The sequence below is a fragment of the Melospiza georgiana genome, chromosome 18, assembly GCF_028018845.1.
Source record: "Melospiza georgiana isolate bMelGeo1 chromosome 18, bMelGeo1.pri, whole genome shotgun sequence".
In the NCBI taxonomy this organism is placed as follows: Eukaryota; Metazoa; Chordata; class Aves; order Passeriformes; family Passerellidae; genus Melospiza; species Melospiza georgiana.
The window spans coordinates 10348217-10362193 of NC_080447.1; the positions used below are offsets into that span (position 1 = coordinate 10348217).

Sequence of the window (13977 nt, forward strand, 5' to 3'; positions counted from 1 at the left end):
AGCTGTATTTTGAATCAGTACTTGAGAGAAGGCTTGTGCTGAAATCTTGGCTCTAATATCTTTATCTCCTTCGTCCCTTGCTGTCAGTGGGATCACACTGGGAAATTCCAAATCCCTGCAAGAGCTTAATAAAATTATGCTTCACTTCAACCTATTAATTTCTGCAAACTACCCAGGGTTCAGGTCATCACTTGGTGTGCACACACTGTCTGTCATGGGTTGTACTGGGACTTTGCACCTCTGAGCAAGCAGCTCTACCCTCGTGCCCCACTGCTCAGGCAGACATGACCAAAGCATCAAGTCAAGGAGCTTCCACAGATGCTCCACTTGCATGAAGCTTGTCTCTACACCACACGGTATGTGGGTCTGCTGAGGAGGATGTTCCTTGTCTCATGTGGCATCCTGGGCACCCAAAGCCAGCTTTTGCCATGTGTGGCACTGGCATGAGACCTGTCTCCATATAGGAGATGCAGAGAGTGCCTGTGCATGGAGCTGAGCAGCCCTGCATTAGATACAAGTGTTAAGAGTTGGAGATCTAAGTGATAAAAGCCTACCTGTGCTGCAGTAGTGACATGGTTAAACCACTTGTTCCTTCTTCAGTCCACTCAGTTCTTTATAACTTTCCAGACTGGGGATATCTGCTCGAATTCAACAGAAGAACTATCTTATATATCTTTAAGCAATATCTTATATATCTTTAAGCAAAGCCAAGGAAAGGAGGCTGAAATCAGTACCAGCCTCAGGAACAAAACCAAATCCAGACAAACTGCAGCAGAAATAATAGTATTTCTGTAATTGAGCAAACAAATCTCTGGCATAGCATTGTGTCTAAAAATGAATTCAACAATGCGTCATGGCTGATATCTTTTAGACTAATCAACTAGAGAGAGCTGGGAGAGGAGGGGTGAAAACTTTCCAGGAGGTAGGTCACCAAACAGCCAAACCAAGGAGTGATGGGGAAGTCAGTGACAGGCAGAAGAAAACCCAAGTCCTGGCACAGGCTGGTTACCACTGATGCAGCCTGATTTTTTTGCATGCTCATGTGGACCTGTTTGCTCCCCAGCCATCTGCCAGCTCCAGCACACACCTCACTGCATGCAAGACTTGCAAGGAGGGGGGAAAGGGATCAGTGGCTTAAGGCAGGTGATTTTTAGCACTGATAGGATGAAAGCCCTCCTAGCTCACTCACATGTCTGTGTACTGGCAGAAGCTCTAAGCAGCACCATTTTAGGCACTCCAGCACACAGCAGGGGCTCAGGAGATTTAGTGCTGCTACCACTGGCTTGTGCACATAGAGAAATTCAGCTACAGCAGCAGGAGTAATAAAAACTGCTGAGAGCTGAATACCACAGTCTCTTCTGTCACTGGTCACATTACTCTTGATTTCAGGCAGCAAGAGGAAGAGAAAGTTAATCATTTATGTGCAGCAAAGCTAGGGAAGATCCCAGTTTAAAATCCTGCTGTAGTAGCAGAAGAGATGGAGTAGATCAGCCCACGATTAAGTGCAGGAGAATCCACACACACTCAGGCAAGGCAGCCCTCTCTGCTGAAGATAAAGTGATAAATGAACATACCTGGAAAGCAACTAAGGTTGCCACAGGTAAATTATGAGCATGCTCAAACAGGGCTTTGAAAATGAAGCACATTCCCAACAGTAACTTGTCAGGGAGTCTCTGAAGCTGAAAAATAGCCACTGCCACACCACTTTTGTTGTGTTTTTCTTGTTGCACTTTACAGCTGGTCTCCTGTTCCCTTTTATGGCCCTAAGTAGGGTCAAAAGGCACATGCGCAGGGTACATGTCATTGATACTGACTTCTGCTTAAAAACACCAAAGCCAAAAGCAACAACATTTTCTCTAAAGGGCAACTGTAGGGAAACTCTCCTTATTTACAAACTCTGCCCCTCCAAGACAAATCACTGAGGGTGATCAGGGAGCTTTGGTGAGGGAGGGAAGCATGCTTCTTACCAGCCAAAGCCTCAGCTGTGAAACCTTTACAGAGAAAAGAGATCTTTTCTCAGCATCAAACACAGGACAGGCTGCTAATTCTGTCTGTGCAGTGTTTCCCAGTCTAAGACCTTGAGCAGTGCTTACAGGTTTGCAGGCAGCCCCACACCAGGGCTGTGGGTCAGTCCCAGACCTGCCTGACACCTGCTCCAGCTCAGCCCAGGCTTGCTGAGAGCTGGCTGTGTCTGCATGGAGTCAGCTGTCAAAAAGCAGCAGCCTCTGTGCCAGAAAAACACAGCTTCAGTGACTCTTATCCCTCTAAGCAGCATCTTAGACAGTGCAGGAAAGGGCTTTCACTTGAATGACACATGACCTGGATTTGCAAAACCTTGGCTACAGGTATAAGTCTGAGTCTAACATGTTTGTGCCAAATTGGCTGCCCACAGCCAAGCACAGCTTTTGTAACATTTTCAGTGGACTCTCTCCCAGGCAGTTACTCTAACACTCTAACAGAGCTGTTGGGATGTTGATGCAGCAGGTTTTTCTTCCTCCAATAACACTGCACTTGTTTTCCATCAGAAAAATAGCTGAATACATGAAGGGTTGGTGACTGAGGCATCTTCCCCCATACAGAACCATCCATACTTTACCTTTAGTGATACTCACATACACTAAACCCTGTGAAACTCATAGAGAGAGGGGCTCTTTCCAGTCCCTGATCATGATTCCCCTGCATGTGTATGGTTTGGCAGAGTAGAGTATCCTTTATATGCCACCCCACAGCATGTGCTGCACCCGCCTCATTTTTCAGCTACGTTTCCTCTTCACATCTGCTTGCATTATTTTTTATTTCTAAGTACAACCTGTTGTAGGACTTCAAGTACCAAAATGCCAGCAAGTTTGCCAAAAGCTGTTATTTCAATAAAATTCATGCAGGAGCTTTTTAAAAGCAAGATTGTAGGAGGACAAAGCTGCAAGGAGAGATCCATATTTCCAGACCTTCCCCTCATCCAGACACTGCCACAGCTACAGCCATGCAGTCTCTCCAGAGAGAGAGAGACATGCCTAAGATCATTATCACATGAATAAGATCTGGCCAGTTGCAGAAGTACTGAGAAGCTTCCCAAAAGCTGGGTTACAGGTGTGGTTTGGAAGATTTTATCTTCAGCTTTGAGTACACCTGCTGTGAATTTAGGTCCTGGCTCACTCTAGAAATTACAATTGCATATTTGCCCCTGTGTACAGCTGGGGAGGTGCTGACTGCTCTGAAGGCCAAGCCCTGCCCTGAAGCTCTGGGAATTAAAGACCTAATCCCCTCAGTGTTTACATCTGTGCACTGCACAGAAGGTAAACATGCTGTGTTCCAGCATCTGCTGCACCTGCATCCCCAGGCTCAACCTGGGTGGAAACAGAGCAAAGCTGGGCTAAAAGGAGACAGAATTCCTGTACTTATTACCCATGTTAATGCACTAAGTATAGATTCAGCTTCAGCAGATCAAAGTGCTCAGATGTTATTACTAACACATTGTAATTATCTTTTGTCAGCAATCACCAAGAGCAAGGTCTGCCTTGTGCTCAAAGTCTGCTCCAAAGACCTTATGCTCTGAACAGATCTTTTCATGCTGTCAAGAGGGAGAACAATTCAGATATAGCTGGAGGCTGCCAAAGTACAGGAAGAAGCACTGCTAAGTTAAATGATATCTGTCTAGAAGCTTTTTGTCTGCAGGTATTCAGCACAGTTCTTTTGTGTTTAGAAGGACAGATCAAGTACTGGCTGACCAAGAAATATTTTCAAGTAAAATGTTACTTAACAGCTCCAGAACAATCCTTTAAGAACATAGATTTGAACTTTTTTGAGTGCTGCAATGTGACATGCTGCCGTATGAGTTTCATGGTTTCAAATTCATCACAAAGTTTCCAAATCTTTGTGATGGACTTGCTCATTTTCATGGCATTCACTTTCCATGTGTGACCCTATTGCACCTATCTGTGGTTAAAACATTCCTCCTGAAGAGGAAACTTTATTGGAATAGTTTGAAGCTGTAGCTTTCATCCTGGCCAATATTCACTATAGAGTTTGAGTTTTCTTATTTTTCCACAGAAAGCAGCCACAAGTTCTACTGTATTGGCCATGAGAAATCATCCTTCTGCACTGAACATTTGCACATCTTGCTTTATTCAAGCCAAGCTCCAAAAACCACTTCTTAGCTCTTCCCTCACTTTTGAAATAAGTTTATCAAGTTTTAAAGGAAATGAGCAAACACACATGAGCACTATTTTTAAGAAACAGCCTGATGGAAGTTATTTGGAATCAAACTTTGCAGGGATTTAAAAGCTAATCAAACATGTCCAGGTCAATCTACCATAAAATTTAAATATACATTTGAGAAAATGCTTTCTCTCTTCCTGTCTGAAGACTTCCTGGGAGAGTTTAATATATTTTAAACCAACTCCTTGAATTTTGTTCCATCTTTTTGGCACTAACTCATTTCATATATATGGGAATGGTCACCCCTGTTTTCATGCATTCAGACATGTTTGTTACTTCAGGTTTGAGCATCAAGTTTACACACACTGGAAAACTTTTGGCTTGCATTTACTACTAATAAATCCTAAAACAGTAATTGTGAGCTTAACATGGTGTAGACATGAAGATTTCAAGAGCAGACAGAACTGTTAGCTTGCCATCAGGTATTAGATATCCCCAATAGAGCTCAGTTAATTTGCCTTCAAATAAAGGGTAGAGTGTGCTTAAAGCCAGAGACTGTAAGAAGCTTAATTATTGTCTCTTTCTTCCAGGCACAACCATTTGGGTTTGAACACCTCCAGGTTTAAGGTCTTAAGACTAAAATGATTTTGTAAAAGAATTAATTCAAGAATGGAGATTGCCTGTCCTGACTTGAGGCTACCATGGAAAGACAGCAAAGCCTCTCAGGCAGGAGGGAATGTTACATTTCTTTGTCTCCATCATTGTAACCACCTTAATTTTTCAAAAGGTTTTAATGACCAGGTCAAGTATTTGTGTTTCCAGTTCAGTTATTTCCAAACTAGTCAGGCATTTTGTATTTCTTTGTCCTCTCATCTGACCCATGCTTTTGGCTCACTAGGAAGTTACTGGAAGAACTATTTTTCAGCCTTTAGCTCATGTAGCAAAGATAGACTGAGCTCCAGCAAATCTGGATTAAAAGCCCACATCAAAGGTAATGGCCAAAATGGTCTATCAAGATAAAATATGCCTTTTTCAGGGGGAAAAAAACTTATTAGTGGAAATTAAATATTAGAAATGCATTAGGAGTTATCTTGGAGAGCAGACCACAGAGCTTACTGAGGGAAAACATGAACTGTCCACTTCCAAACTGTACCATTCCCTCTGCTAGTCCAGTGCAGAGCTCCAGGCACTGTGCTCTTGCACAGGCACAAGGGGAAGGGCAAACTTTTTAACCTGAAGGTCCCAGACCCCCTTGCAGCAAGGGCCAGGCTGTGCTGCAGTGAATTAATGTGGTGGTTCCTCTCAGCTCCACCAGACTTGATTATTGCAGCCTTTCTGCTTCCATGTGCAATAGGTAACAAATGCTCCCCTCCAGGTGATGTGCAGCATCCCCACAGAACCAGACCAGCCTGCTGGTGTCACATGTTGTTACCCTAATCCTCTCCCCATCCAGGAGCCAAGCAGCTGCCAACAAGCCCATGTTCAGCTCTCTGTGCAGAGCCCTACAACAGACACAGTGCAGAGCTGTCTCATCTCCCACACTTCTGCAAAGCAGGATTTGCACACAGAGCAGGAGCCACTTCGTGCACTACTTAGCATGGTGTGTCCTCCAGGCACACTTTGTCCTCTGAATTATCTCCAGTGCTAATTTATTGCAGCATTCAAAGCATCGTGCCTCCTGCAGTCCCTCCCACAGGAAGCTGGCTGACTCATTTTTCCACACACTCTATTTTCTTCTCCACAAGAGCCAAATGTTTAGGTCAAGAATAAACGACAAAAAAAAAAGGGAGGTTTGTGTTTAAGCACCTCCTAAAACAGCCCACAGCCACTTGTGAAGCTCTTTGTTTCATTCAAACAACAGACCTGGAAGTGTTACACCCAGGTAGAGTTACCCCCATATGGCACCCAACTGCCCTTGCAGTTCCTAATCCTGTAAATTGATTTAGCCCAGCTAATGGTTTTTGGTCTCAATCAGTTATCTGAACACTACTAAAAGACAAGATGAAGGCCACCATTTTGCATTCATCCCCCTGAGCTCTTTCCCAAAGCATTCAGGTGCTTGCCTTGCACACTGGTTTTGATGTATCACCTAACCTTACAAGAAGGGAAAAAAAGAACATTGCCAGGAAAACCCCATCTAGTTTTTCACACTTTGCTTAGTGATGCAGCAAAAAGTCAACCATCTTTGATAAAAGGACTTTTCAAAGACACTTGAAAATAAAAAAAGCATCAGTAGCTTTTCTCCATCTCTAGCCACACTTACACAGTTCTCCAGTCACCAGAAATATAGGAAGCAATCAGTCTCATACAATGCAAACACTTTTCCTTCCAAAAACAAGAAATCCAGCTTCAGCCTGAGAAGAGCCAAGGTTTGTAGATGTTTCTACCAAGGAACTAAATATCTCCATTCTTACCTCCACCTCAAGAAACAGGTGCCAGACCACCCCACCCCAAAATGCAAAGCCCCAGGCGCTCCCTGCTCTCTCTTTTAACCCGCTGGGTGTGTGACCTCAGAGTTGATTGGCATTAACCCATTGCCACCCACTGCACAACTAGGGCTTGTTGAGAGGAAACACATTCTTGGGGTTTTTTATGGTGAAACCCAGGTAAATGGGAGTGAGGCCAAAGGACACATTCTGCATTTCCCACTTGTCCTACAGAAGGGAAAGGGAACAAATCTGTAGCAGAAATTTCTCACTTTCATGCAGGCAATAAAAGCTCGTATTCTTGTATTTCCAAAATGTCAAAACTGTGGAAGTAGTGCAGAGCTTAGCATAAGCTGCCATTGCTGCCCTTTGTCTCACAGAATCCTCTCAGAATAGGTTTAATGCTGCAGCCATGAGGCTTTTCCCATCACTGATGTGTCCCCAGCCTGATGCTTATAAAAGAGTCATAATTGTGCCTTTCCTCCATTACTGAGTCTCCTTGCTTTGGAAATCCTTTGGATCAAGATCTCTGCTTTCCTTTTTTCTGGAGAGATTGATTTTGTGCAAAAATAATATTCTTTTATTTACCATTTTGTAAATAAAAGTGCTGGCTCTCACCAGCACTTCCCAGCTCTGATGTCCTGTGCTGCACTGGGGAGAAGCAGGAAGAGGTCTCTGGAGAAGGCCTAGCCAAATCCCCTCCTACTCCTCCTTCAGCCATGAGGCTGTTGCTGTTTCCCACACTTTTTACCTCAGCTGTCACTGGCAGAAGGTTCTGTCCTTTCCTGAGTGCATTTTTCCAGAGGTGGTGAATGACAGGCTCAGCCCTGCCCACAGAGGGGCTGGGGTGGAACTCACCATGTCCACCCTGGGATGGAACTCACCATGTCCACCCTGGGATGGAACTCACCATGTCCACCCTGGGGCAGCCCCAGCCTCACCCCAGAGGGTCTCTCAGCCCCCCAGCAGTGCCTGGGCACCTGCAGCAAATAAATTCCATCCCTTGCCTCAGCAAAATGCTGATTTCATAATGGTCATTAAAATCTTCACTCACCACACACCCTGCACAGCTCCACTGCTGACATTGGCCCAATATCCACCCTCAGTACAGCCCCATCCTCTCCCTCACCACAAAAATCCCCATTGCTAATCCAGTCCCAGGCAGTGCCTGGTCTGAGCTTTGCCTTTTACTTTACTGATCACTGTTTTAACTTCAAATTCCCTAATAGTGTGTAATCTGTCTTTGTCTCAGCCCACAAGCTTTTAAATCTTATTTTCTCCCCCATTGTTGAGAAGGGGGGGTGAGAGCAGCTGGGTGGGCATCTGGGCAGCCCACCAGGGTGCCACTGCTCTTCTCCACAGAGATTTCCACAGGGAATCCCTCTGGGCACATCAATCAGCAAATACAAGCTGATTGAAGGCCCCAAGAAGTGGTGAATGCAAGCACCTCTATTATGTAAGAACTTTTCCTGGATAATGTTTCAAATAACAATTTGAAATTGACCTGCATTCAAAGCTTTGCTAAGAATCTCTCAAAGATTCCCAAACTGAGCAACTTCCAGGTGTGCAAAATATTGATGGTGGCTAATGGTGCCAATGTCCCAAGGGCTGGGAAACAGCCAATTTATTGTATCAACTTTCCCAGAAAACCAGGCTGCTTCCAGCACCAGGATTCTGGCTGCAGTGGCAAGACAGCAATCCCAATCCTCTGGGACTTCCCTCTGAAACCAGATTAACAATTTTTTGTAAATTACTAATCTAAAGCAATTTGTTGTTGTTGTTTCCTGCTCTGGTTATGTTTTAGTAGCCAAATATATTTTCCTTCCAGAGAAGAGCTGGGAATCCAGGAACCTGCAGCCAGGGGAGGCAGCAATTAGTGGTTTGAAGTGTTAATGGGACCACAGTGGGAACTGGAAGTCCCTTGAACTCAGCTATTAGCAAATTAATAAAAGGGGTAACACGCTCTCCTGAGTGTTACAAATTTAGCACTAATTAGAACTTCTCTTTCTTAGCTATTTTAGGCAAGAAAATCTTCAATATCCTTTGTTAAATCTTAATCATCTTGTTTGTAGAAGTAAATCATAGGGAAACATTGGTTTCTCCACCCAGCTACAGCCTATTTAACTTTTTCCATTCTCCTTTTCTTTGTGACATGACTTATAGCTAGATATTTTGTAATCAGTTAGCTTTATTTATCAACTCTTACCCCAAAGGAAGGTTTTCTTTGACTAAGACTAACCTGCAGGCCATTAATTTGTCACAATCCATCCCTAACTTCTCAAAGATCCTCCCTTCACAGGAACATCAGTGGTCCAATTTATTTATATTTGTTTTATGTATTTATTGCTCATACATTCCAGATGTTAAACCTCATGGAGTTCTTGGAACTGGCAAGCATCTCTTTCTGCCAGAAATATACACATGTAGATATTTGTGTATTTTAACACTTGGGAATTAATCACGAGAGAAACTTAATCAAGTTTGCAATGATGAAAAGCCCTTAATTAGAGCAGAAGCCAAAACGTCCTCCTGCTCTTCTTGCACTGCCCAAATCTCATCGAAACCTTGCCTGAAGACCAGAAAACAAATCTCACAGTTGATTGGATATATCTAATTGTGAATTGATGTCCATGCTTTTGCAGATATGTTTCAAATCTTGCCTGGCGGCTGCGTTCACCAATTTGCCCATACTGAGGAAATTAATTCATTTTTAACTACAGAGCAAAGCTGTGATGTTGAGCAATATATGTCTCCCTTTCTGCAAAGAATATTACTTGTCTCTAGGAAAATCAGTGCATTGCTAAGTGATTGACAGAACCACAAAAGATTTAGCTTTTAATGTTTAGGAAACACTGATGGAGGAGAGAAAGCCCTACAGGCTGGCTGAGGCAGAACAAACTCACTTCCATTCAGCAAAAGCCATATTGAACATTAAAGAGGAAATGGAGATGGAAGGTTACATCTTCACTGATGCCACTAAGTAAAAAGAGCATGTTAGAAGTAATCAGTGGGGAGCTCATGGTTTAAAACACACATGTACAGGTGCACACCACCAGCAGTGCTGACAGCTGAAGCAGACACTGTCTGAATATACACCATAAAGCCTGAGAAATACTGGACACTGTCAAGGTGGCTTTCATAAATTAATGCAAGATGATGTTAAAATCTCTATTTTACAACCAATTAGAAAGGGTAGTTTGGCAGCAGCATTAATAACCTCTGAAACAAATGTAGCATGACAAGGAAGATTCCATGACCAGAGCTCAGCTCAGAAGGCTGTTTCATGTCTAGAAAAACTGGATGAAGACTGTTTCTAGTTAGCCTGTGGAGGGAAACACAAAATACAGTCATTTCTGTTTACTTCCGCTAAACAACTGGTCAGAGAGTATTTTCTGCACTGTGTGAGCCTAAAGCAAGTGTTGTTTTTACTTTTCTCTACTGCATGAGGCAGGATGCAAGTGGTGTTCACTGAGGTGACACTGTGACATCCTGTCTGCCTTTAGGGCTCTAAATACTACCAGTAACCGAGTCCTTTTTTCCCTCCATGTGGGTTATAATTGTGGCAATAAGATGTGTAAACCTGTGAGCTGGGCAGCACATAGATAAATTGCAGATGATGATTTAATGCTGGCGAATACAAGTCTTATAGTCCTGCAAGCAGCCTGGTACTGGAGAGGACCTTTGAGGTCAATTCATTTCCCTTCTGTCACCGGCAGCCCTCTGAAAGAAGCTGCATGACAAAGTGACCCAGCTCCATTACAAAGTTAATTCTTTTGCCACCATTTCTACTACTGTAATGGTGCAGGAAGAGGAATCCTACAGCAGGTCCTTGGAAATGTAGAAATCTTCCTATTGCCAGACTTAATATACTCTTATCCGGTTTATTCACATCTTTCTTTTCTGCCAAAATTGTGCTTCTGCTTAAATAGCGCTTCTCCCTCCTGTGTGCTCATCCGTGATGTATTTATAGGGAGTCCTCTCTCAGCATTCACTGCATGAGATAAAACAAGCCATCCTTTTTTTAGACTCCTTTCATATAACAGACTTTCCACAATCTGAATCATCCTTGCAGCTCATCCCTTCACCTGCTCCTGTCTGTGCATGGGGAGCAGAACGAGCAAGAGCAGCTATATATTCTCCTACCAGGGATTTTTACAATGCCATTAATACTGCCTTGTTTCCTTACTGCTCTGTTGTCCATTTATATACTCTCTGTATGTAGAATTCTTCAAGCATATAAATTATGTTACACAGTGAGCTATCAAATACTGGTGTGTCATCTCCTCTGGGGCCACTTGTGCTCCTTGGGAGTGTGGTCAGCATCTTGCAGGCAAAATCCTTCAGTGCTTTTCATCTGGTGCTTTTTCATCCTTGATAGCTCCTGCAGAGTGTTTCAGCATGAAGATGTTTCAGCAGTCATTACAAAAGCAAGTGAATCATTCAGAAAAAGCACAATCCATCCATCTTCTTTAGTGTCACCAATTAATAGCTGCTCAGGATGCTTTGCAACCTATAGTTGCTTAAGGGAAGAAAAATAACCACCCCTTCCTGTAGTGCTGTTCTGTCATTATATTCTGTGTATCCAGCCCAAGCAAGGAAGCTTTATTAAATCCATTTGGCAATCTGCAACAGGTTCTGATATGGGGCTTTAGAGAAGAGTGAAAAAACAGTATAAGAAGGGAACTAAAAACCAATTGGTAGACAAGATTATTTCTTTTTATTGGAACCCCATTTCTCTTTTTGAAGCCAGTGGTCGGAGCCTGATTTGTTGGCCACGCTTCTGTCTGCTGCTGCCCCGCCAAGCAAACAGTGCTGAGGCCACCAGTTTCCTCCACTTGATGGAGCTGGAACAGCCTTTTACTTCATGCTTCTGATTTGGAATATTTTGCTGCAGACTGTGCAAAATAAGGGACCATTTTTTAAAGGGAGCAGTGTTGCCTTTGTGGGCAGCTCAGGCTGGGTCTGTGTGCTCATTGCTCCAGTCACAAGCTGCTAGAGCAGAGTCATTGCACCCTTTGGTGAAGCTCTGCCTTGAGCACTGTCAGAGCACCTGGAGAAAATCCAGACCCACATTTGCCAGACCTAAAGATGCATTCCCCAACCTGCCCACAGCTGCTGACTCCAATCCCTCCCTCCCATCTCACCCCCCAGTCTAAAGCACTGTGGCTTTTGCCACTGGACATGCCCCAAGCAGGACAGGAATGCCACCTCTTGAGGGGAATCAGCTCAATCCCAGCCCATGTGGCATAGTTGGAACTCTGTGCCTAAGTGTAATGAAACCTGATGGAAGCTAATTAAAAAGAAAACTATCTATTTTGCTGTCTCTTTAGGATTTAGTCATAAAAACCTTATGTTGTCTCACAAGCCTAAACAAGTGTGTTCACATGTAAAAAACAGCCATAAAGCTGCCTGGAGAGTCCTTAACATGTCTAAGCTGTCATTTGTAAGGGCTGCCTCAAGCCTGGATCCTGCAGGTAGGAATGACCTTTCTGCTGTCCTCAAACCACCCTGCATAAGTGGGGCATCCCTGCTTCAAAATGGGAAAGAGGGACAAGCCCAGGGATCCTTCACTGACAGTCATGTGCAGTGGATGTTTCTCCATCTGGCCTCGACAGGAGCTGGGAATCAAAGGCAAAGAGTACTTGTTATGTTAGAGCAGTGCCAAAGATGTTCAGAGGTTAAGAGAGTGTAAATCTAATAGCAGCGTTTCCTGGTCTTCTCCTCAACCCCAGCTAGGCTACAATTTTTAAGGCAAAGTGAATTTCCTTTAGGACACAGGAGTCATCATGCTTTTTTTGCAGTGGAAAAAAATTATGGGCTGTGTCCATGGCTGCCCCAAGGGAAAAATCAACATGGTTTAAATGGTAGCTCTCCTCAGTGTCTGTCCACGATGAGATTTTCACTCACCCAAACTCTGCAAAATTCAGAGTTTCTGCTGAAACTGGGCTTGTGCAGAAGGTGTATCTGGGTGGGTTTCCCTGGCCAGGAGGAGAGGGCTGCTCTTGGGGTAACTCCAGCTGTGTCTCCCTGCAGGCGTCGGAGGTGGAGCGGCAGCTCTCCCTGCAGGTCCACACGCTCCGGGAGGATTTCCGGGAGAAGCATTCCTCCAGCAGCCAGCACATCGTGAGGCTGGAGAGCCTCCAGGCCGAGGTGAGTCACCTGCCTCCCTCCTGCAGGAAGCAGCCAGGGCTCTTGGAGTTGTGTAATGACCCTCTCTGAGCTGGGCAAACACAATCAGCCAGTGGAGCCACCAGAGGGATGGCAGCACTGGGGCAAAGGACTCCCCCAGCAAGGATTGCTCCATGGTGTTCTGGCTGGGCTGGCTCACAGCACCTTCCAGTGCTGCCTCAGCCACAGCATTCCTGCAAAATGAATGGATGAGAAGGCTCTTCCAGGAGCCAAACCATGGCTGTGCTCCTGCAGGGCTGCTGCCCAATACAGACTAAACTCTGGTAGGAATGGTGGGAAGGTCTGCAAGGGTTTTTTCTTCTGTTCCTCATGCTTGCAAAGAAAGCAGCAATCCTCTCTTGCCTCTGAGCCATGCACTTGGGAAAGCAAGGATCCCCTGCCTGTTTTAACTCAGGTACATTTGCAGGAATGAGACAGCTTCCTTCCTTTCCCCTTCCCTGACAGGGTCACTGGGGATCACATAGGCAGGAACTAGATGGGTAGAAGATGTCCAACTCTACTACCCAACCACTTCTTTTATTTAAAAGCTGTCTGGAAAAGCTTTTCCTAAAATCTCTCGATTTCTTTTCTCCCGCTCCCACCTGCTCCTTGCTGGTCCCTCGCCTTTTGTTCCCCTCCCCTTGGTGTGGAGCAGCAAGTCCTTGAAGTAAGTATGGAGCCTTGGAAAGGGTTTGCCTGCACATACATTGCTGTCACCATGCATGCCTGTCACCATGCATGCCACACCTTGTCTTCTCACCTCCTTCCTGTCTCTTGCTTTCCAAACCCTTTCCCCCTGTGCCTTTCCCATGGTCCAGGGCTCCTGGCAGAGCAGTGTTTTTTATGTTGCATCGTTATTTACAGCATGTTCATTACTGGTCTGCCCACCAAATATGAAATCTTAACACAGTCTCTCCATTAAACCTCTTATTTTTCTTTCTCCAACCCACGCAAATCATGGTGGTGGTGGGCAGAGACATCTCAGAAACCATTAGTCACCTCAGAGCAGCTTTCCAATACCTCCAGCAGCCTTTACTCTGCAGAAATAGCAAGTCCACATACTTGGCTGATACTCCTTTGTGCAGCCAGATCTTTCCAGCAACCTGGAAAGCAGCAAAGAGACAAGGTCCCAAAGAGGCCAAGAAAACAGTGGGAATTTGCTGAATTTGTCTATACTCCATGAACTGAAAGGAGGCCATGAGGAATATTTAGGGTTATACTGGACTGG

At 44.5% G+C, this 13977-nt stretch overlaps 1 protein-coding gene across 2 annotated transcripts in view; it reads left to right on the forward strand.

Moving 5' to 3' along the window:
• The window catches only part of BICDL1 (BICD family like cargo adaptor 1), a 49434-nt gene that overhangs the window by 17786 nt on the left and 17671 nt on the right, over nt 1-13977 (forward strand). For both annotated transcript variants that reach the window (XR_009115374.1, XM_058037186.1), the window contains exon 3: nt 12615-12731. Coding sequence is in view for 1 of the 2 variants with exons in the window: in XM_058037186.1 (XP_057893169.1) it covers nt 12615-12731 (117 nt within the window). In the remaining variant the exon portion in view is untranslated. The remainder of the gene's footprint in view (nt 1-12614; nt 12732-13977) is intronic.